Source organism: Amblyraja radiata, chromosome 33, assembly GCF_010909765.2.
Source record: "Amblyraja radiata isolate CabotCenter1 chromosome 33, sAmbRad1.1.pri, whole genome shotgun sequence".
Classification (NCBI taxonomy): Eukaryota; Metazoa; Chordata; class Chondrichthyes; order Rajiformes; family Rajidae; genus Amblyraja; species Amblyraja radiata.
The window spans coordinates 23,199,033-23,221,064 of NC_045988.1; the positions used below are offsets into that span (position 1 = coordinate 23,199,033).

Genomic DNA, 22,032 nt, shown 5'->3' on the forward strand with positions numbered 1-22,032 from the left:
CCCCCCCCCCCCCAGCATAACATTATCTTCCTAATTTATACTGTTGCAAATATTGAAGGAGTTTGGCATCCCCCCTCCCCCCCGCTTCCTCCCTCCACCCACCTCCAGTTACCAAACAGTGAATGTTACTATTTATCACAGTATGATGATCCCACTATTTATTCCAGGTGAGCGTGGTGAGTGCCTGGAATTCCCTGCCAGGGGTTCTGGTGGAGGTCGATACAATAGCGACATTCACGAGGCGTTTAGATTCTGCTCCTACCATTAACACGAGGCGTTTAGATAGGCACATGGATATGCAGTGAATAGAGGGATATGGATCACGTCCAGGCAGAGGAGATTAGTTTATCTTGTCCCCCCCGCCCCCCGCAGCGGTAAAACCTTGGTCGGCGGTTGATGAAAGCCCGGGGGGACCGCCGTGAGGGAGGGGGAAGAACAATGGACAATGGGGACCCGGCGTGGGGGAACTGCGGTGGGGGGGTGGAAACAAAGTAGGAGACAGCCAGTGTACTTTGTAACTTAGTCAGCGCCGTAGGTGCACATTATTTGCATACCTTGGGTACGCAAGGAAAGAATTTCTCTGTGCCTTGTATTTCATTCGTTCCATGTTCAGTATGGATATTGATCAACAAATGGCCTGTTCCTTTGCTGGATGGTTCTATGTTCTATGAACTGTTAATGGGAGCTAATTGTGGCGGCACAGTGGTGTAGGGGTAATGTTGCTGCTTTACAGCATCAGAGACACGGGTTCAATCCTGACTATGGGTGACTATGGAGTTTGTACGTCTTCCTGTGATGGCATTGGTTTCTTCCGGTTGCTCCAGTATCCTGCCACACTCCAAAGACATACAGGTTTGTAGGCTAATTGGTTTCTGTAAAAAATTGCAAATTGTCCCGAGTGTGTAGGTTAGTGCTAGTGTACTGTGTGATCACTGGTCGACGTGGACTTAGTGGGCTGAAGGGCCTGTTTTCATGCTGTATCTCCAAAGTCTAAAAGTAAAGGGCCTGTCCCACGAGCATGCGGCCTGCATGCGGCAAGCGCGACCAAACCGGAAGCGGGGGCCGTGCGGAGGTCGAGTGATCCCCGTACAGGGTCTGTCCCACGAACATGCGCCTGCATGCGGCGAGCGCGACCAAACCGGAAGAGGGGGCCGTGCAGAGGTCGAGGGAGTGACGTGAAGTTCGAGCGAAGTCCGCGGGAAGTTTGCGCGTGACATACGGCGTCAAGATGCTGCGTATACCCGTCGAGGCGGTGCGTACGGCTTCGAGATGGCTGCGGGCCGGCAGGCCGTTGCCGCGTGGAATTTTTGAACATGGTCAGTTTTTTGGAGCCCCGCGCGATGTCGGGACCAGCTCCGCACAACTCCATACGGCTCCGCCGATCGAAGTGGGACCGGCCTCGCGAGGCCGTATGGCTCAAGCGACCACATTAGGTCGCGCTTCCCGCATGGAGTCGCATGCTCGTGGGACAGGCCCTTTAAGTCTAAAATTGTAAATTGTAAATTGTCTCTAGTATATAGGAGGATAGTGCTAGTGTATGGGGTGATCGCTGGTCGGCGTGGACTCGATGGGGCGAAGGGCCTGTTTTCACGCTGTATCTCTACAGTCTAAAGTCTAAAGCTAACTGTTCAAAAATTGGTTGCTGCATTTTCTACATCACAACAGTATTAACATTTCAAAAGTACTTAAAGAGTTCCAAAGTGCCTTTGTGTCACTCCATGTGCCATTATACAACCACGGGATGGAAAATGGTGAGTGTACTCCCCTGTAGTCTCCGTGTACAAGCCCCAGCAATGAGAGAAGAATGACTGCTGCCAAGTTGGAGTGTGCGGGGGTCGGCCGAGCAACAAGACCGTTAGCTCAAACCACAAAGTTAGCAGAAGTCAACCGACAGTTTCAAAAAGTTCTCAAGGTGCTTTATTCAGCTCCTGATCACAAGATTTTCATGTGAAAATGACTCGTTACAGAGAACTTTTGAATTAATTTTGCAAAATTCACAGCATCTCTTGACTTTAATTATCATGAAAAGAAGCACGAGAGCACAAGGGCACAAAGGGGAATTCCAAAGGGTGAAGTCACACATTTGGTCAGCATTTCACAGATATTACCTCATCTTTTAAAGCAACATATTCTGCTTACTGTTTTAAACGTTATAAAATAAAAGGCCAATAATTACATTTGCTTTTCATCATCTATCCAGATTGGACAAATGTTATTTCTTCAATCACATTCCCTCTTCCACTCTGCTCCCTCTTCTAACGTACCCTCGCTAACTAGATTCACCCTGACTTAGTTTACTGACAACACTCTATCACAGAAGTTGTACTCCTTACCCTCTGTCTCTACACTGTAGACGACTTGATTGTAATCATGTGTAGTCTTTTCTCTAACAGGATTGCATGCAACAAAAAGCTTTTCACTGCACCTTGGTACGTGTGACAATCATAAAATAAACTAAATTAAACGACGCATATCCAAACGACCCAGCTATCAGTCACCTTTCATATTCTCCATCCATTGCATTTGCACTATTTACATTAGTACTTCTATAATCTGCATGCCCCACATTACAACCCCACACAATGCCCCCACTTCCCCTCACCCACACATGCAAACACACACCTCCACCCCCTTTTACAAGCTAACACTCCACTCTATTATTGTAGAACTTAACCTGACTCACAGTTCAGCTACAATGGCCCTTCCCCAACACCCGCAAATAGGGTGGCACAGTGGCGCAGCTGGCAAAGCTGCTGCCTCACCGTGGCTGAGACCCGACTTCAATCGCGACCTTAGATTCTGTCTGTGTGGAGTTTGCATGTTCTCCTTATGACAGTGTGGGTTTCCTCCAGGTGCTCCGGTTTCCTACCACATCCCGAAGACATGCAGATTTGCAGGTTAATTGGGCTCTGTAAAAGTGATCCCCGCATGTGGGGAGTGGATAAAATAGTGGGATAGCATAGAACAAGTGTGAACGGGTGATCATTGTGGACTCGATGGGCTGAACGTCCTGTTTCCATGTTGTATCTCTAAACTAAAACTAATTCCACTCTCAACAAACTCTCAATTCCAGATTCGGTCTTCATGGTCCATTTTTCCTGATCACTTGAGTAGCGGATCATTTTTGTTTCTCTTTATTACCTAAATGGCTAATAAACACTACAACCTCCAAATAAGCTCAGAACTACATAGACTATTATTGTTATTATTGCACTATTATTGTTTTTTAGATGTGTACGGATATGCGCGGGTGTGTTAGTATATGTGTATATATATATATATGTGTGTGTGTGTATATATATATGCATATACATACATGTCTGTGAGGGTATGTGTATATACATACACATTGAACCTTTTTTTCTTCTTGTTTATTATATTGTTTACAATGTACTATGTTTACATATTCTGTTATGCAAGTAAGAATCAGCGACATGTGACAATAAAACACTCTTGACTCTTGTGTAGGAAGGAACGGCAGAAACTAGTTTAAACCAAAGACAGACACAAAATGCTGGAGTAACTCAGCGGGACAGGCAGCATCTCTGGAGTGAAGGAATAGGTGACGTTTTGGGTTGAGACGTCCGGGTCAGGTCGGGTCTGAAGAAGGGTCTCGACCCAAAACATCACCTTCTCCTTTTCTCCAGATATGCTGTCTGATCCATCTTTGTGTATCTATCTTTAGAGATATATCGAACCATTTACATAATCAGACCAACTCACCCTTTGTGACTTCAACTCCCTATCTCAATTGATCTTATTTGATGTCTCCTGTAATCACAGCTCTCCTCTCTGTCCCTAACCCCTCTCACCAGATCAACTCTCCAACTCTTATTAATGATCACCATTTGCTGTTTGCATTTCACTTGGCCTCATTAAAACTTATCATCTCAATCACAGATAGCACTGTCTCCGATCACCTTCTTGTGACATTTTTCACTCACTGGGTTTAGAACCCCACTCCATCTAAACCCATTACCTTCTTTCTGTGGTATGAAGAACCTATGCCGAAGCCCTGGTCCTCCTTAAATAATTTACACCCACTAACTCTGGCTGGTCTCCATTGCATAGCTATCATATTCAGTGCCTTATTAAGATCAAGAGAAGAAAGTCCCGTGGAGTTTAAAGGTCTGAGCTAATTCATGCCACAAGTCCCAGCGAATGGTTTCTCCAAAAATAGTCAAATGACCTAACCTTGAAATTTAATGGCATTCTCATCAATATAGGGCCTGTCCCATTTTCACGAGTTATTCACGAATTCTCCCGAGTTTTCCCCTTAATTCAAACTCGCAGAATGTTCGTAACGAGCCCGTAGGAGGTCGTAGATATATCGTAGCAGCTCGTTATGCTAGCCGTAGGTACTCATGGCATCAGATAAGTCGGGGCGTTTTTCCAGCCCGATAGAAAATGTCCATGAGTAAAAAAATGGTCGGGATGAAAGAAATTGCAACTTTTTACTCGTAAGGAGGGCTTCGAAATAGTCGTGGGAATTCGTAGACATACTCGTAGGAGTTCGTGAACATAGTCGTGGAAGGTCGTAGGAGTTCGTAGATTACCACGATCTTGATTTTTTTTTTTTAGGTCCTTTAAACTCGGCAGAGGTTTTGAATTAAGTCGTGAAAGAGGGACAGGCCCTTAAGTCTCCCACTCACCACATATCAGGTTTACCAATGTCTTAACGGGATTATCCACATAAATAAAATGGTCGTAAGCAGGTCAGATGCTGAGTATCCAAAGGGGCAAACTCAGCTCGCTGGGCCTGAATCCTAGAATACCCGCACTAAATCTTTGTGGCAGTAACATCACTAAATGGACTGGAGCACATTAAGAAGGCACCTCATCACCACCATTGCAAAGATAACTTGAGAAGGTCAATAAACACCATCCAACCATAGCTAGTGAGTTGCTATCTCACATATAATCAATCAGTCAAACTGGCAACAGACGCAAAATGCTGGAGTAACTCAGCGGGACAGGCAACATCTCTGGAGAGAATGAATGGGCGATGTTTCGGGTCGAGACCCTTCGTCAAATTGGCATTTCTTTTATAATCACTTATAGGCAGTGGGCATTGTACTAAGTTCTCCGAGCCCTGTCCTGTCCTCCAAAAGTGATAAACGTACAGAAAAATGGTGAAATGCAAAGGTAATCCCAACTTAGTTTCTCTACAGTAATCATCTTTATAAATATGCTTATCCTCTGTCTCATCCACCTTCACCTTCACAACAGAAATATGAAGAACTCACAGTCTTCCACAGATTAAAACTGACCAGGCGCATCCAGGATCTGCCACTTCTCTGCCTTTATCTAACTTTTAGTTTAGTTTAGTTTAGTTTAGAGATACAGTGTGGAAGCTGACCCTTTGGCCCACCGAGTCCACACCAACCATGATCAGCCATACACTAGTTCTATCCTAGATGCTAGGAACAATTTACAGAAGCCCATTAGGCTACAAACCTGCACATCTTTCAAATGTGGGAGGAAACCAGAGTACCAGGAGAAAACCAACACACAACCTCCAGGACAAGCCACCAATTTCTCCCCATTCCTCATGTTAAACTCACGTCGTGCTGTGAATTCTTGCCTTTTTGTTCTCATGAGTTGTCAGAGAGCATCCTGCTACAAGGCTATGTACAGGCAGATGAGAACAATCAAACTTGGCATCAACTTCAGCACAAAGATTGTGGGCTGATGGGCCCATTCCTGTGCTGTGCTGTTCCTTGTTTTACATTAGGCTGGTGGGTGTACTTACTAATGGATTCAGATCACCAGTTTGTTTCGCAGCCTATCTGACATTATGCCTGGCAAAGGATCCAAGACAGACACAAAATGCTGGAGTATCACAGCGGGACAGGCAGCATCTCTGGATAGAAGGAATGGGTGATGTTTCGGGTCGAGATCTTCAGAAGGGTCCCGATCCAAAACGTCATCCATTCCTTTACTCCAGAGATGCTGCCTGTCTCGCTGAGTTACTCCAGCATTTTGTATCTGTCTTTGGTCTATATCTAAACCAACATCTGCAGTTCCTTCCTACACAAAGAATCCAAGCCCCTATTAGGCAAGGATTAGGAAGCAAAATGAAATGGCTATTTTGCCTAATTATTACTTGTAAGTGCTATGAGATAATTTTAATTTAATGTAGGTATGGCACAATGGCGGAGTTGGTAGAGTTGCTACCTCACAGCGCTAGAGACCCAGGAGTTTGCATGTTCTCCCTGTGACCGCATGGGTTTCTTCAGCAATACATCTAGTTCTAACCTCAAAAAACGATCTCTTCATTGCTCTTGCGTGACATTTTCCATTCAGCATAGCAGCCCTGCTGTGGGTTCTCTGAGTGAGATGATTCATCCTTGTTGCACCATGTGCCAGCTCTCAATGATAATCCCAGGCAGGTGCATACCCGGTCCAGAGAACCATAGAACATAATGCTGAAAACCCAACTCTGATAAAAAAATTAAAACTTGCAATTTGCGTATGACCTTTTAGATTAATCACACTAGCAGTTCCATGGTTTAATGCAAATAAGGACTATCAATAGGCGAGATTCGTACAAAAAAACCATCAAACCAAAAGTACATATTGCGATGATCTGATAAACAAGGACCATTTTCACCCAAATCAGTCCACCTTCTCCCATCTCCAGCTGGACAGATATAAAACCTTTCAAGCTTTTAGACCACAAGAAGTTGCATCAAGGTGATGACGCATCCCAGACTATCACACAAAACAACCTCACTTCCATTGACTACATTTATACCTCACGCTGCATCAGCATGGTCAAGGGTGAACGTCACCCTGGCCACTCCCTCTTCTCCCCTCTCCCATCAGGCTAAAGGTATAGAAGTGTGAAAACGCACACCTCCAGATTCAGGGACAGTTTCTTCACAGCTGTTATCAGGCAACTGAATCATCCTACCGCAACTACAGAGATGTCTTGAACTACTATCTGCCTCATTGGTGACCCTTGGAGTATCTTTGATCAGACTTTACTAGCTTTACCTTGCACTAAACGTTATTCCCTTATCATGTATCTATACATTGCAAATGGCTAAATTGTAATCATATATTGTCTTTCCTCTGACTGGTTAGCACGCAACTTTTTACTGTACCTCAGTACACCTGACAATAAACTAAACTGAACTGAACTGATGTACCAACAGATTCAGGAACAGCATCTAAACCGCTGTTACAAGACTACCTGTCCTCTCATGCGCTAGGATGCAGTCTCCATCTTCCAACCTACCTCTTTGCAGACCTGGCACTTTAAAAAAAAAATTGCACTTTGTCTGTAACTATATTGCTATTTCATTGTAAATCTGCACTACATGTTGTGTATGCCTTGATTGTACTCATGTATAGTTTGATTTGGCTGGATAGCATTCAAAAAATTTTCACTGTATTTCAGTGTATGTGACAATCAAAAACCAATGCCAAAACACAGATAGCTCAATGTATAGTGCCATTGAAATCAGCAAAGTGTTTGGATTTACAAAGGAGAATGATCCCCCCCCCCCCCTCCTTCGAGCCTTTTTCTCCCTCTCTTCCCTGCGCTCCACCTGGATGTGCACCCATTTCCCCCTTTCCCCATGACCTACATTCCTACCTCAGGCTTCACATTTCACACCTGTCCTCCCATCTCACACTTGTTGTCTTTTCTGGCGTTTGTCTCACCATCTCAACCACCCCCCACCCCCCAGCTCACCTGTATCCACCTATCACTTGCCAGACTTTGTTCTGCTTTCTCCCCCTTACTACAGTCAGTCTGAAGAAGGATCCCGACCCAAAAGGTCATCTATCCATGTTCTCCAGAGACACTGCCTGACCCGTTAATCTGCTCAGGCACTTATGCCTTATTTTGGTAAACCAGGATCTGCAGATCCATGACTCCACAAGAAGACTGAGTGGATGAGAACTCAGTTTATACAAAGCATTAACCAATTGGGAACAGCTCCATCTGGGACCACAAGCACAAGCACAATCCATTCTCCCACCAAAGCATCACAGATAGATAGGGTGATAAAGAAGGCTTTTGACACGCTGGAATTTATCAATCAGGGAAATCATAAGTGATAGGCATAGAATTAGGCCATTCAGCCCATCAAGTCTACTCTGCCGTTCAATCATGGCTGATCTATCTCTCCCTCCTAACCCCATTCTCCTGCCTTCTCCCCATAACCTCTGACACGCGTACTAATCACGAATCTAACTATCTCTGCCTTAAATATATCCACTGACTTTGCCTCCACAGCCTTCTGTTGCAAAGAATTCCACAGATTCACCACCCTCTGACTAAAGAAATTCCTCCTCATCTCCTTTCTGAAAGTACCTCCTTTAATTCTGAGGCTATGACTTCTAGTCCTAGACTCTCCCAAGCAAGTATACAATTTGGGAAGTGTAGGAAGGAACTGCAGATGCTGGTTTAAACCGAAGATAGACACAAAATGCTGGAGCAACTCAACGGGTTTGACAGCATCTCTGGAGAAAAGGAATACGTGACGTTTTGGGTCGAGACCCCTCTTCAGAATGAGACTACGTGAACGGTCTCGACCTAAAACGTCCTTTTCTCCGGAGATGCAGTCTGATCCGCTGAGATACTCCAGCTTTTTGTGTGTATCCAAGTTGGGATGTTATATTTCAGTTGTACAAGATGTCGGTGAGCCTGCATTTGGGGTGTTGTGTTCAGTTTTGGTCACCGTGCTGTAGTAAAGATGCCATTAAGCTGGATAGAATGCAGAGAAGATTTGCAAAGATGTTGTGAGGACTTGAAGGTCTGAGTTATAGGGAGAGGTTGGGCAGCTGGGACTTTATTCCTCAGATTGAAGGACACAAGAGGGGTGATCTCATAGAGGTGTGTAAAATCATGAGGGGGCTTATATATGGTGAATGAAGAATTAGAGAGCATATGTTTAAGGTGAGTGGAGAAAGATTTAATGGGAATCTGAGGGGCAACCTCTTCACACAGGGAGTGATGGTATCTGCCAGAGGAAGTAGTCAAGGCTGGTACAACAGCAACATTTAAAAGTCATTGAACAGGTATATGGATGGGAAAGGTTCAGTTGGATATGGGCCAAATACAGGCAAATAGGTCTAGCCTATATGGTGCATCTTGGTCTGCATGCGTGAGTTGGGCTGAAGGGCCTGTTTCCATGCTGAATGGCTCTATGTCGCTCCCATTGTGTTGGTAATGGGATTGAATGCAGTATTTATCGGAAGTATTTTTTATCATTGTGACATTACCTCCAGAAAATGACTCCATGTTTCAATGGCTGGTTGCTATTGAAACATGGTCATTTCTGGCTGAAATAGTAAACATGGTTCCATCTACTCCCCGATGATATAAATGATCTTATGCCACTCTTTAAAGCAGAGTAAGATAGTTCCCCTGAGTCTGAAGAAGAGTCTCGATCTGAAACGTCGCCTATCCCAGCTGTCCAGAGATGCTGTCTGACCCGCTGAATTACTCCAGCTTATTTAGTGTCTATCGTTGGTTTAAACCAGCATCTGCAGTTCCTTCCTCCACAACATAGTTCCCCTGGCCTACTTTCATCCCTGAACTAGAATGATGAAAATTGATTAACTGGTTATTTGTCCCATTGCTCTTTGTGGGACATGGCCTTGGGTTATTTGGCTATTGAGTATGCCGACATTACAATAGAGTGCTTCAAAAGTGACTAATTGGCTGTGAAGAGCTTTGGGATGCCCTGAGGCCCTGCGAAGGATGTGACAAATATATATCAGTTGCAGTTGCTAAAAGGAATACATGACAATATCGCAGTTATGTTCATAATTAACTCATGCTCTCAGACAAATGGATATTGATTCAACACGAGGCAAAAAACCTCTCTTTACACATGGAGGTACATTAACACTAGGGGGGGGGGGGGGGAAGATTAGAAAGTTTAAGCTTGTGATCAACAAATGTACGTCAAAAAGGAGATTTTAAATGACCAATATCATTTGTAAAGTTGAAGATTTAATTCACTGACAGACAAGTAACAATAGTTGACTATAATTCACACAGTACCTCAGAAAAGTTGGTGATTACAACTTGTCACATTTAGTTACACGTTTGTCTCAATAGGTTGTATTACTAATGATTAGGGGTCGTACGGAATGAATTTATACTGTCTGAAAGGTCTCGACCCGAAACGTCTCCCATTCCTTCGCTCCATAGATGCTGCCTCACCCGCTGAATTTCTCCAGCATTTTTGTCAACCTTTTTCACTTGATCTATGAACCACGAGTCAACTTATCTCAACTACTGAAATAAAGCAGAATAAATATTCTTCCTGGTTTCAATGTCTTTGTGCACTGTCTAGTTTTGACTCTCTATCTCCAGGGATGCTTGATCATGGTGCCTTCCTTACACATGGGAGCTTGCAATTCAACAGGACGTCGATTTGAAAGAGAGAATATGAAAAATGAATTTACAATTATAGGAAAGAGAATGGAACATGAGGAAGGAGGAAAACAAAATGACAGCCGTCAAGATATGTAGTAACAAATATGGAAAGGAAAGTAAAAGTGGAAAACCAAGTGAAAATGAGAGTGAAGAATCAGTGGATGATCGGAAATGGACGTGTAAAAGAGAATGTGAAAATGAAATGCAGGTCTGTATTTTTAAGAGCAATTCACAAAAGAAATCAAGCAAAAGCATTGCAACCTGCAGGACTTCAAGATCAAAACCCCTTGTTTTAGATAACTCGCTTCTTCTGTCTGTTTGTATCAGAATAAACAGAATTAGGAGAGAGTAATTACAAAGCTGGTTTGGCCTAAGAAGTACACATCCCTTGATTGCATGAAGACAATATGCCACTTTTGCCTGTTATCCCTTTTGAAAAATCTTCATTTGTATAATCTGGCTTGAAATGTCATCTGACCATTCCCACCACAGATGCTGCCTGACCCGTTGAGTTCTTCAAGCACTGTGTGCTGCAGTCCTCTAACTTCTCCTTATGGAAGTACCTACCTCTGGTGTGACTAGTGTGCGCAGGCAGGTGGTACTAGTATGGTGTATGTTGGTCGGCATAGGCAAGTTGGGCCGAAGAGCCTATTTCCACACTGTATGACTCTATAACTTCCCTCATTCCAGACAACCCAACCTCATCTCCGCATCTACCTTCTCAAGCCTTGTGAGGATTTTGTATGTTTCAATGAGGTTACCTCTCAGTCAGTTGAACCCTACATACTGTAGTATAGGCCAGTCTATTTAATCTCTCCTTCAATGATAACATCACTTTTCAAAGATAACATAACTTTTCAAGTGAGGAAGCTTTTTTCCTTCTGTTCAGTGTCGATATAGACACATTTTCAAAGACAAATCTTGAATTTTACTACCTTCTCCTCCAGGTAGCTCCCAGAATGAAGCCAGGTCAGTTGAGTTTATTGTCACATGTACCGAGGTACAGTGAAAAGCTTTTGTTGCGTTCTATCCAGTCAGCAGAAAGACAATACTCGATTAAAATCGAGCCATTTACAATGTACAGATACATGATAAGGGAATAACATTTAGTGCAAGGTAAAGCCAGCAAAGTTCGATCAAGGATAGTCCGAGGGTCACCAAAGAGGTAGATAGTAGTTCAACACTGCACTTTGGTTGTGGTAGGATGATTCAATTTACATTTGGAGATGAAATTTCCAAGCACTTAAGCTGGCAAGTTAAGCCATCATCTATGTCTTACCTGGAGCGCAGTACTCGTGTCCAGTTGGTACTTCTTGTGCTGCAAGCTCGCCCTGCTGTTGCCAGTAAAATCTCTGCTGGTAGCAGTTATCAGGAAATCCAATTGTAGATGTGATCTCACTCGCCTCTACAGGGAGTTGCTTCTGAAACGCAGGAAGCAACAACTCATTTTAGAGCAACACATTTCAGATGCAGGAAGGAACTGCAGATGCTGGTTTACATCAAAGATAGATACAACATGTTGGAGTATCTCAGCGGGACAGGCAGCATCCCTGGATAACTTTTGCCCTGGATGGCTCTGGATAACAAAAACGTTTCCGTGACAATAAACTAAACTGAACTGAACTGGATGGAAGGGTCTCGACCCGAAATGTCACCTATTTCTGCTATGCAGAGATGCTGCCTGTCCCGCTGAGTCACTCCAGAATTCAGTGTCTATCTTTAGTGTAAACCAGCATCCTCAGTTCCTTCCTACACATTTCAGATGTTGACAAGTCTTGGTAACTAACTTCTTATAGGGAACATGATAGCAACAGTGTAGAACCAAAGATAAAAACCGTTAACACGTTGTTCTATGGAGAATGAGAATCGCTTTCTGCCCACCAGATATGCAGAGGATCTTTTCTTCAGAATGACTAGATCAAGCACTCCCACTTGAAGTGTGGCGTATGAGTTCAACAAGGAATGAAGATCCTTCTCCACTCCCCCCGTCCCCCACCCCTTGTAAACGTCTCTGGAACAGAGTGTGGATTTGCAAAGGGAGTCTGAAGAATGAAGCAAAGGATCTTGTTACGATTCACCCCAAACAGCCCCGTAACAGAGGGCTCTCTGATTTACCGACTGTTCCCAGGGACACATTCAGAGATGGACATCAAGTGCTGCTGGAAGATCATCAACTCGGTGAAAGGTGCTCTTTGGTCTACCCAAACTCTGTCGACCTTCCAGCAGAGCGAGATGTCCGTCGGGGAATGTTACTGACTGACCCACTCCAGACTGCAGGAGTACGTGCTGAGGGACTCACTGAAGCTTGGTGCAGCCAACGCCAAGGCTCTGTGGGGGAGGACCACATACTAGGGTCCTTCCGCTGCTGGACATTGGGGGTGGGGGGGGGGGGCAGAGTCAGGTGGGGACACCCTTCAAACAATGGAAGGGATATCACCCCAGGGTGCCACATGGGTGGCACAGGTGCTTGGTTCAAGAATAGTTTGCAAAGTCAACCGAACTTAATATATAGACGCTGAGAATGTCGGAGGAGTTTCTGCACAGTTCTTGTTTTGTACATGATTTTTAGGAAAAAAATGTTAACACAGATCTAATGTAAAGCTCCTTGGCATCATTTTATCAAACAGTCTGATGAAAACATAGCATGCGTTTGATACGAAGTAAAGTTCCATCTCCACATTTCTTGCTGTGTGTCTTGATCTTTAGGAGCTCACTCCATCATTCTTTTGAATATGTTCTTTATCAATCCACAACATATCTTCACATAGAAAATAGAACTGTACGCACAAGACCAGGCCCTTCAGCCAACAATGTCTGTGCCGAACATGATGCCTTCTTAAACTGTGTAAGAAGGAACTGCAGATAGACACAAAATGCTGGAGAAACTCAGCTGGACCGCAGCAACTCTGGGGAGAAGGAAGGGGTGACGTTTTGGATCGAGACCCTTCTTCAGAACTTCTTATACTAATTACTTCTGCTTGCACGTTCCATATCCCTCTCTTCCCTGCATGTCCATGTTCCTATCTAAAAGACTCTTAAATGACACTATTGATTCTACCAGCACATACCATGGTGGCACTGCGATGGAGCTGTTGTCTTACACCGCCAGAGACCCGGGTTCGATCCTGATTATGGGAGCTGTCTGTACAGAGTTTGCACGTTCTCCCAGTGACCATATAGGATTTCCCCAGATGCTCCACGTTATCCCCACAATCCAAAGACGTACAGGCCTGCAGGTTAATAGGCTTCAGTAATGATTGTGAATTGTCAGCCATGATTGAATGGTGCAGTAGACTTGATGGGCTAAATGACTCCTAAACTTCTGAACTTATATAAAAGCTGCAATTAAAAACGAAGGGAATAAACCTTACTGTTGTGCTGACAACCAGAATAATCTGTATCATAAAAGCAGCTACAGAGTAATTGGTCATCTAGAATTATATCGGCAGCACAAACAGTCCTTTCAGCCCAAATGGTGTATACTATCACTGATCTTCCAGCACATGTATTTTACCCAATCAATAGACTGTATATCCTACAATTTCTTTCTTACTTAGTCCAGCTCAACTCTCTCCCCCCGTGGTCTGCAAATACTTTCATTCCTGGACTGGACTGGATGATACTGGATGATGGGACTTTGCTGGCTTTACCTAGCACGAAACGTTATCATAATTCTATACGCCGTAATGGGCCTGTCCCACTTAGGCAATTTTTGGGGCGACTACAGGCGACTGCCGTGAAATTTTCAACATGTTGAAATTTTTTCGCCGATGGCTGACATTTTTGCTGTCGTACTTTGACGTAGGTGCTGTCGTAGGTGAATTCCATTAAAACTAGTCCCTGGCAGTCGCCTAAAGACGGACTGGCCCATAAATGTCTCAATTGTAATCATATATTGTCTTTCCACTGACTGGTTAGCACGCAACTGGATAACATTGTACCTCGGTACACGTGACAATAAACTAAACTGACTACATATCCAGTTTACTTTTGACACTAGAATTGTATGTGTGTCCCCCCCCACTCCTACCCCAGGCAGGAGATTTCTGACCCCAGCCACTCACTGCATCAAGGTAATTTTCTTCATACCACTATTAACCATCCACTTATTTTGATTGTAAGATACAGCAGGAAAACAGGCTTTTCGGCCTACCGAGTCCATGCTAACCATCGATCACCCGTCCACACCAGTTCTATGTTATGCTACTTTCCCATCCACTCCCTACACATCAGGAACAATTTACCGAGGCCAATGTAATCTACAAACCCACATGCCTTGGGGATGTGGAAGGAAACCTAAGTACCCGAAGGAAATCCACATGGTCACAGGGAGAACTTGCAAAGTCCACACAGCCAACACCCGATGCCGGGATCGAACCCAGGTCTATATAGCTCATGACTTTAAATGCCTGTATGAGATCCCTTTACAACCTCCATTTCTATATCAACCAGATTACCCTCATGGACTCTCTCTGTTAATTCCTTGAAAACACAATTGCACAATGCACAAACTCCATACACAGCACCCATGGTCAGGGTGGAACCTGGGCCTTTGGCGCTGTAAGGCAGCAACTCTAACTCTGCTCCACTGTGCTGCCTTAGGGGTCAACCAGAGTGGCGCCCGATCAAGACAAGCCCTATGGTGCTGCAGGGACTCCAGCCATCATCTTAATCTGGATCGCTCAGCGAACCTTCGTCCCTCTCCTTGCCCGGGTACCTTTGTGCCCCAGGGATGCCTCCCGCAGCCGACCTTGATGGCGCAGAGGGTAAGGTGTCTTTCATATTACGCTCCCACCTTTATGCTCACACTTTGCGGGCCCTTTATATTCTTCCCAGTTAACTTCCAGACAATATACGATTTTTTTCCAAAGCCAATTAACCTCCAAACCTGTAAGCCTTTGGAGTGTGGGAGGAAACCGGAGCACCCGGAGAAAACCCACATGGTCACAGGGAGAACGTGCAGACTCTGTACAGACAGCATCTGTGGTTTGGATTGAACCCGGGCCTCTGGCTCTGTAAGGCAGCACCTCTACCGCTGCACCACTGTGCAGCACTATGCACAATGTACTTCTTCCCATTCCCCGCTCCTCTCAGAGTTCGAAGCACAGATTGCCTGGAAGTCGATACAACTTACCATCTGTCCCATGTAAAGCTGAGGGTAGGAAGTGCAGCTTCCAGCCATTATCTCAGTGTAATAATTCATCTTTAAGATCTGCCAAAAACCACAAGAAACCAAATGCTTTTTTTAATTGTTAGATCCTCCAATTGTCCCAAGAGAAGGGAAACATCAATGTAGTTTAATCATATTTCACAATTAGTTATTTTTCTTAATGGACTGCTCTTGTGCACACATTTATATAAAATCAAAATACAACATTCAGTCCCCACCACATGCTTTCTGGCAATGCGTTCCCGCTTTACAGCTGACGACATGATATCCTGTTTAACAATAATTGAAGTGTATGTTATGTATTTAATATGACCACTGTAGTAAAAGATGGGGTCAATATGAGGTGAGTAGCGCGCTGCTTTGTTAAGTGCTTGTGAACATGAGGAGGCACACACTGTTCCGACACAGATACTGCGTGGGACAGACCTTTCAAACAGCAGGTTGCAGGTAAACATAGAACACAGAACTGCACAGGACAGGACCAGGCCCTTCGGCCCACAGCCGGACATAATGCCAACATAAACTAATCTCCGGTAGACAAAAGTGCTGGAGAAACTCAGCGGGTGCAGCAGCATCTATGGAGCGAAGGAAATAGGCAACGTTTCGTCCCGAAACGTTGCCTATTTCCTTCGCTCCATAGATGCTGCTGCACCCTCTGAGTTTCTCCAGCACTTTTGTCTACCTTCGATTTTCCAACATCTGCAGTTCCTTCTTAAATTAATCTCCTCTGCCTGCACATCCTGCATACGCAGAACCAGAGGACATAAGTTTAAGGTGAAGGGGAAAAGATTGAATAGGTTTCTAAGAGGTAATTAAATTTCACACAAAGGGCGGTGGGTATATGGAACAAGCTGCCAGAGGAGGAAGTTGAGGCGGGGACTATGGCAACGTTTAAGAAACAATTAGGCAGGTACATGGATAGGACAGGGGGATATGGGCCAAACGTGGGACATGGTGGTTGGTGTGGGAAGGTTGGGCCGAAGTGCCTGTTTCCACACTATATGACTCTATATACCTGCATTCCCTGCATATGCATATGCCTACCTAAAAGCATCATGTACTTCACTATTGCACCTGCCTCCACCACCAGAGTAGGCAGCATGTTCCAGGGACCCACCACTCTCTGTACCAACAAAACTTGCCACACATCTCCTTTATCTGCTGTTACTTCCCTTTGTTACCAGTTGAAAGGTGGGCAGGTGGGAATGGCTTTCTGGTCTTTATTTATTTTTTATTTTATTTTTAAATCACCATTCCTGCCACGCCTCTCATTTTTGGAGATGATTGCGGGCTTCATATGTTGATAGATTCGAGGAGCAGAATTAGCCCATCAAGTCTACTGCGCCATTCAATCATGGCTGATCTATCTTTCCCTCTTAACCCCATTCTCCTGTGGTCATCATTCCCGAAGAGTCCACCAGGGACTCTACTTCAACCCGTAACCTCAGGCACCCTTACTAATCAAGAATCTGTCAATCTTCGTCTTAAAATTATTCATTGACTTGGCCTCCACAGCCTTCTGTGGCATGAGAACAATCCCCGTCTCAAAATAAAATCGCCAAGAGTCTTCAGCACGAGTGTTCATGCCAATCCCTCTCCCATCGGCTAAAAGGTATAGAAGTGTGAAAACGCACACATCCAGATTATGGGACAGTTTCTTCCCAGCTGTTACCAGGCAACTGAATCATCCTACCACAACCAGAGAGCCGTCTTAGAATACTATCTACCTCATTGGTGACCCTCGGACTATCCTTGATCGGACTTTGCTGCCCTTACCTTGCACTAAACGTTATTCTCTTAACATGCATCTGTACACTGTGAATGGCTCGATTGTAACCATGTATTGTCTTTATGCTAGGTACACAAAATTGCTGGGGAAACTCAGCAGGTGCAGCAGCATCTATGGAGCGAAGGAAATAGGCGACGTTTCGGGCCAAAACCCTTCTTCAGACTGATGGGGGGTGGGGAAAGAAAGAAGGAAAAGGGGAGGAGGAGGAGGAGCCCGAGGGCGGGCGGATGGGAGGGTGGGAGGAGACAGCTAGAGGGTTAAGGAAGGGGAGGAGACAGCAAGGGCTAGCCAAATTGGGAGAATTCAATGTTAATGCCATAAGGACGCAAGGTCCCCAGACGGAATATGAGGTGCTGTTCCTCCAATTTTTAAATCTTTATGCTGACTGGTTAGCACGCAATAAAGGCTTTTCACTCTACCTCGGTATATGTGACAACAAACTAAACTGAACTGAATCACCGTGATGTCCTGCAGGGTGGTGATCTGTGAGCAGTTTTGTCATTGCCTCAGGCTGTCGAGGGGACAATTGAACCGAACGACTGTTCACATTGTCATGTACAGTGAATCACACCTTCTGCTCTGTTCAATGCTTCATATGTTCTGTTCTGCACAATGACTGACACAGACTCTTGCTTACTACGAGTATGCATTGTTCACACATTGTTTCAATGATGTAGATGAATTTGCACAGATTAATGTCATTAACCCAGAGTTAGGGGATCAAGATCCAGAGGGAATAGGTTTAAGGTGAGAGGGGAAACATTGAATAGGAACCTGAGGGGCAGCTTTTTTCCGCACAGTGAGTGGGTGTTGGGTATATTGAAAGAGCTGCCAGAGGAGGTGGTTGAGGCAGGTATAATAACATTTAAAAGACACTTGGACAGGTACATGGATAGGAAAGGTTTAGAGGGATAAAATGACATAAACTGCTGGAGTAACTCAGTGGGTCAGGCAGCATCCCTGGAGGACATGGATAGGTTTTGTTTCGGTTCGGGACCCTTCTTCAGACTGAATGTAGGGGAGAGGAGGGAGAAGAAGAAAGCAGAGAAAGAAAGAGGCAGGTCAAATAGTGTAGGAAGGAACTGCAGATGCTGGTTTACACCGAAGACATATGCGATGTCACCCATATGCTATGTCGCTCTTCCAGGGAGATGCTAAATGCATTTCGTTGTCTCTGTACTGTACACGGAAAATGACAATTAAAGTTGAATCTGAATCTGAATCTGAATCTGAAGATATTCACAAATTGCTGGCGAAACTCAACGGGACAGGCAGCATCTCTGAAGAGAAGGAACGGGTGGCAGGACAAAGTGTGGCAGGTAATAGGTGAACACAGGAGGGGGGGGGGGGGATCACTTATCCATATTCTCCAGAGATGCTGCCTGACCCGCTTATTTACACCAGCAGTTTGTGTCATTTTCTGCAGTTCCTTGTTTCTACAAGGTTCAGAGTGATATGGGCCAAACGCAGGTTGGTGCGACTAGTGCAGATGGGGCATCTTGGTTTTAGCATGGGCAGGTTGGGCTGAAGAACCCGTTTCCATGCTGTATGACTCTATGAACCCTACATCTGATCACTGAATTACTTACTGGCTTCCAGTGCCCTGAGATCTGTTATTCCTCTCTCAACCTCTCCACCTCCCTTTCCTGCTTTGGGATGTTTCTTAAAACGTATGTATTTTCGTCAGGCTGCCGGATATCTACCCTAATGCCTCTTTCATGTGTCTCCGTGTTGGAATATGTTTGCTAAAGGGGCCGAGCGCCATGGATTGGGCATCTTCTGCATCAGTAAACCATTTCGGGTGCAATGGTGAAGAAGGGTCTTGACCCGAAACATCACCCCATTCCTTCTCTCCAGAGATACTGCCTGTCCCACTGAGTTACTCCAGTTGTGCACAGTATTGTGCACGGTGCTGTGTGCGATGTCTGATGTATTCACCCTCACTGATGTAATTAATTAACACAATGCTGTCCATGGTGTCTGTAATTCGCATGCCCAACGATGAAGGTACTTGAGCATTGCTCAAAGGTGAACATTGATGGAGGATTGTGTCGGAAACAACTGCAGATGCTGGTTTAAAACGAAGGTCGACACAAAATGCTGGAGTATTGACCCACTTGACTGTTCAATGCAGGATGACATGCACTGATTGGATGGTACCTGTGTTTTGGGACTTGATCAGGGCATTTGTTTCAAGGCATTGAAACATAAGATTAAGGGTTTGGACACGCTAGAGGCAGAAAACATGTTCCCGGTGTTGGGGGAGACCAGAACTAGGGGCCACTGTTTAAGAATAAGGGGTAAGCCATTTAGAACGGAGATGAGGAAACATTTTTTCACACACAGAGTTGCGAGTATGTGGAAATCTCTGCCTCAGAGGGCGGTGGAGGCCGGTTCTCTGGATACTTTCAAGAGAGAGCTAGATAGGGCTCTTGAAGATAGCGGAGTCAGGGGATATGGGGAGAAGGCAGGAACGGGGTACTGATTGGGGATGATCAGCCATGATCACATTGAATGGCGGTGCTGGCTTGAAGGGCCGAATGGCCAACTCCTGCACCTATTGTCTATTGTCTATTGTCACTGTCGCAGAGCCGCCTGAGCTGGTGTGGCCGGTGGGCTCGGAACTTTAAACGGGACATTCCTAGTTAGCAATTTCTAGCTTCCACTGACAACTCTACACCTGGCACCACCAGTGATATCAGCGGGGGGTTTAAAATAAAATCAATCCTACGATCTCTGCGTACGCGATTTGGGGAATGGACCGGGTCTTTTGCCCAGAGTAGGGGAATCGATAACTAGAACACATCGGGTGAAGGTGGAGAGATTTAATGGGAACCCAACGGGGAACATTTTTTTTTACATGGTGGGTGTATGGAACAAGCTGTCGGATGAGGTAATCGAGGCATGTACTATCGCAATGTTTAAGTAACATTTAGACAAGTACATTGGTAGGACAGGTTTAGAGTGATATGGGTCAGGAAGGAACTGCAGATGCTGATTTAAACTGATTATCGACACAACAAGCTGGAGTAACTCAGCGGGACAGGCAGCATCTCTGGAGAGAAGGAATGGGTGACGTTTCGGATCGAGACCCTTCTTCAGACAGAGGGATGTGGGCCAAATACAGGCAGGTGGGACTAGTGTAGATGGGACATGTTGGGCGGCATGAGCAAGTTGGGCCGAAGGGTCTGTTTCCACGTTGTGTGATTCTATGACTGTGATAATGGAGATAGGTTTAACAACTCGTACCTGGTGGTTCTGTGCGGCACTGCGTTCCTGCACTCCTCTCCTTTCTGCTTGTGGAAGTAGCTATCTCTGGCGATCTCAATCCTTCACTTGCCGGCACCGCAGTCTCCTCGTCGTCCACCGACCTTCACACCCACGGAAAACGGCAACAGCTGAAACCTTGAGCTGGAACCAAAGTGCTGGAGGAACTCAGCGCGTCGGGGCAGCAGTAGTTCCACGGTGCCTTGATGGTTGTGTGGAGGGGAATGGAGATTGGCAAGACTCGGGTGGGGACCCTCCTTCAGACTGATGGAGTAGAGGTGAGAGCGCAGAGAGAGAGGACGCTCGGGGCCGGACTGTTCCCGGACACTGCGTGGGCTCGACCTATTTAACAAGTCATTGTCACTTGCATCACGTCCTACCGGATCCCAACCTTCCTGAAACAGGAATCGTGACCCACCCGGGACTGGTCTGCTTGTAAATGCTTCTGCACGCTCACCATTCAGCGTCACACGACCAAAAATATCACCAAAAATAAAGAACTCACACTTCATTATCTCTGTATCTCCCTCTCCCATGACTTTCAGTCTGAAGAAGGGTCCCAACCCGTTCCTTCTACCCAGAGATGCTGCCTGTCCCGCTGAGTTACTCCAGCATTTTGGTGTCTTATCTTGGGTGTAAACCAGGATCTGTAGTTCCTTCCTACACACATGGTCTAAAGCAGGGTCTCCATCCGAAGTGTCACCCACTCCTTCTATCCAGAGATGCTCCCTGGCCCGCTGAGTTACTCCAGCATTTTTGTGTGTATCACGGTGTTACGGTGACCGGGAATACAATGCGTTGGCCAGAGTGTACTGTCCAAGCGTCAAGAGTGTTTTATTGTCATCATCTGTCCCAGATAGAATAATGTCATTCTTACTTGCAGCAGCACCACAGAATATGTAAACATAGTACACTGTAAACAATTTAATCTAACTCCAAAGACGTACAGGTATGTAGGTAAGGCCCGAAACGTTGCCTATTCCCCTCGCTCCATAGATGCTGCTGCACCCGTTGAGTTTCTCCAGCATTTTTGACTACCTTCGATTTTCCAGCATCTGCAGTTCCTTCTTAAACAGGTATGTAGGTAAATTGGTTTGGTAAATGTAAATATTGTCCCTAGTGTGTGTAGGATGTGTGGCGATAGCTGGTGGGCCGAAGGGCCTGTTTCCGCGCTGTATCTCTAAACTAAACTGACACTCAGTGTGTGTATACATATGTACACATACTCACAAATACACATATGCTGTATATAGAATATAGGATATATATACATATATACACACACACACACATACACGCACACATATGTAAGCACCAAAAAATTGTCAGGTCTCGCGTTTGATCTAGTTTCTGTTTCTTATTGGTTTTTAGTATTAGAGTTTGCATTCTTGTTTTATTTTGGTG

At 45.1% G+C, this 22,032-nt stretch overlaps 1 protein-coding gene across 2 annotated transcripts in view; it reads right to left on the bottom strand.

The window, feature by feature from the left end:
* ets1 (ETS proto-oncogene 1, transcription factor) overlaps positions 1–20,950 on the bottom strand; it is a 100,116-nt gene extending 79,166 nt beyond the window's left edge. For both annotated transcript variants that reach the window (XM_033050015.1, XM_033050013.1), the window contains exons 1-3: positions 20,611–20,950; positions 15,537–15,614; positions 11,682–11,823 (exon numbers count right to left, since the gene is read on the bottom strand). In XM_033050015.1, coding sequence (XP_032905906.1) covers positions 11,682–11,823; positions 15,537–15,605 — 211 coding nt within the window. In that variant the 5' untranslated portion in view covers positions 15,606–15,614; positions 20,611–20,950. The remainder of the gene's footprint in view (positions 1–11,681; positions 11,824–15,536; positions 15,615–20,610) is intronic.
* Positions 20,951–22,032: the final 1,082 nt, after the last annotated feature.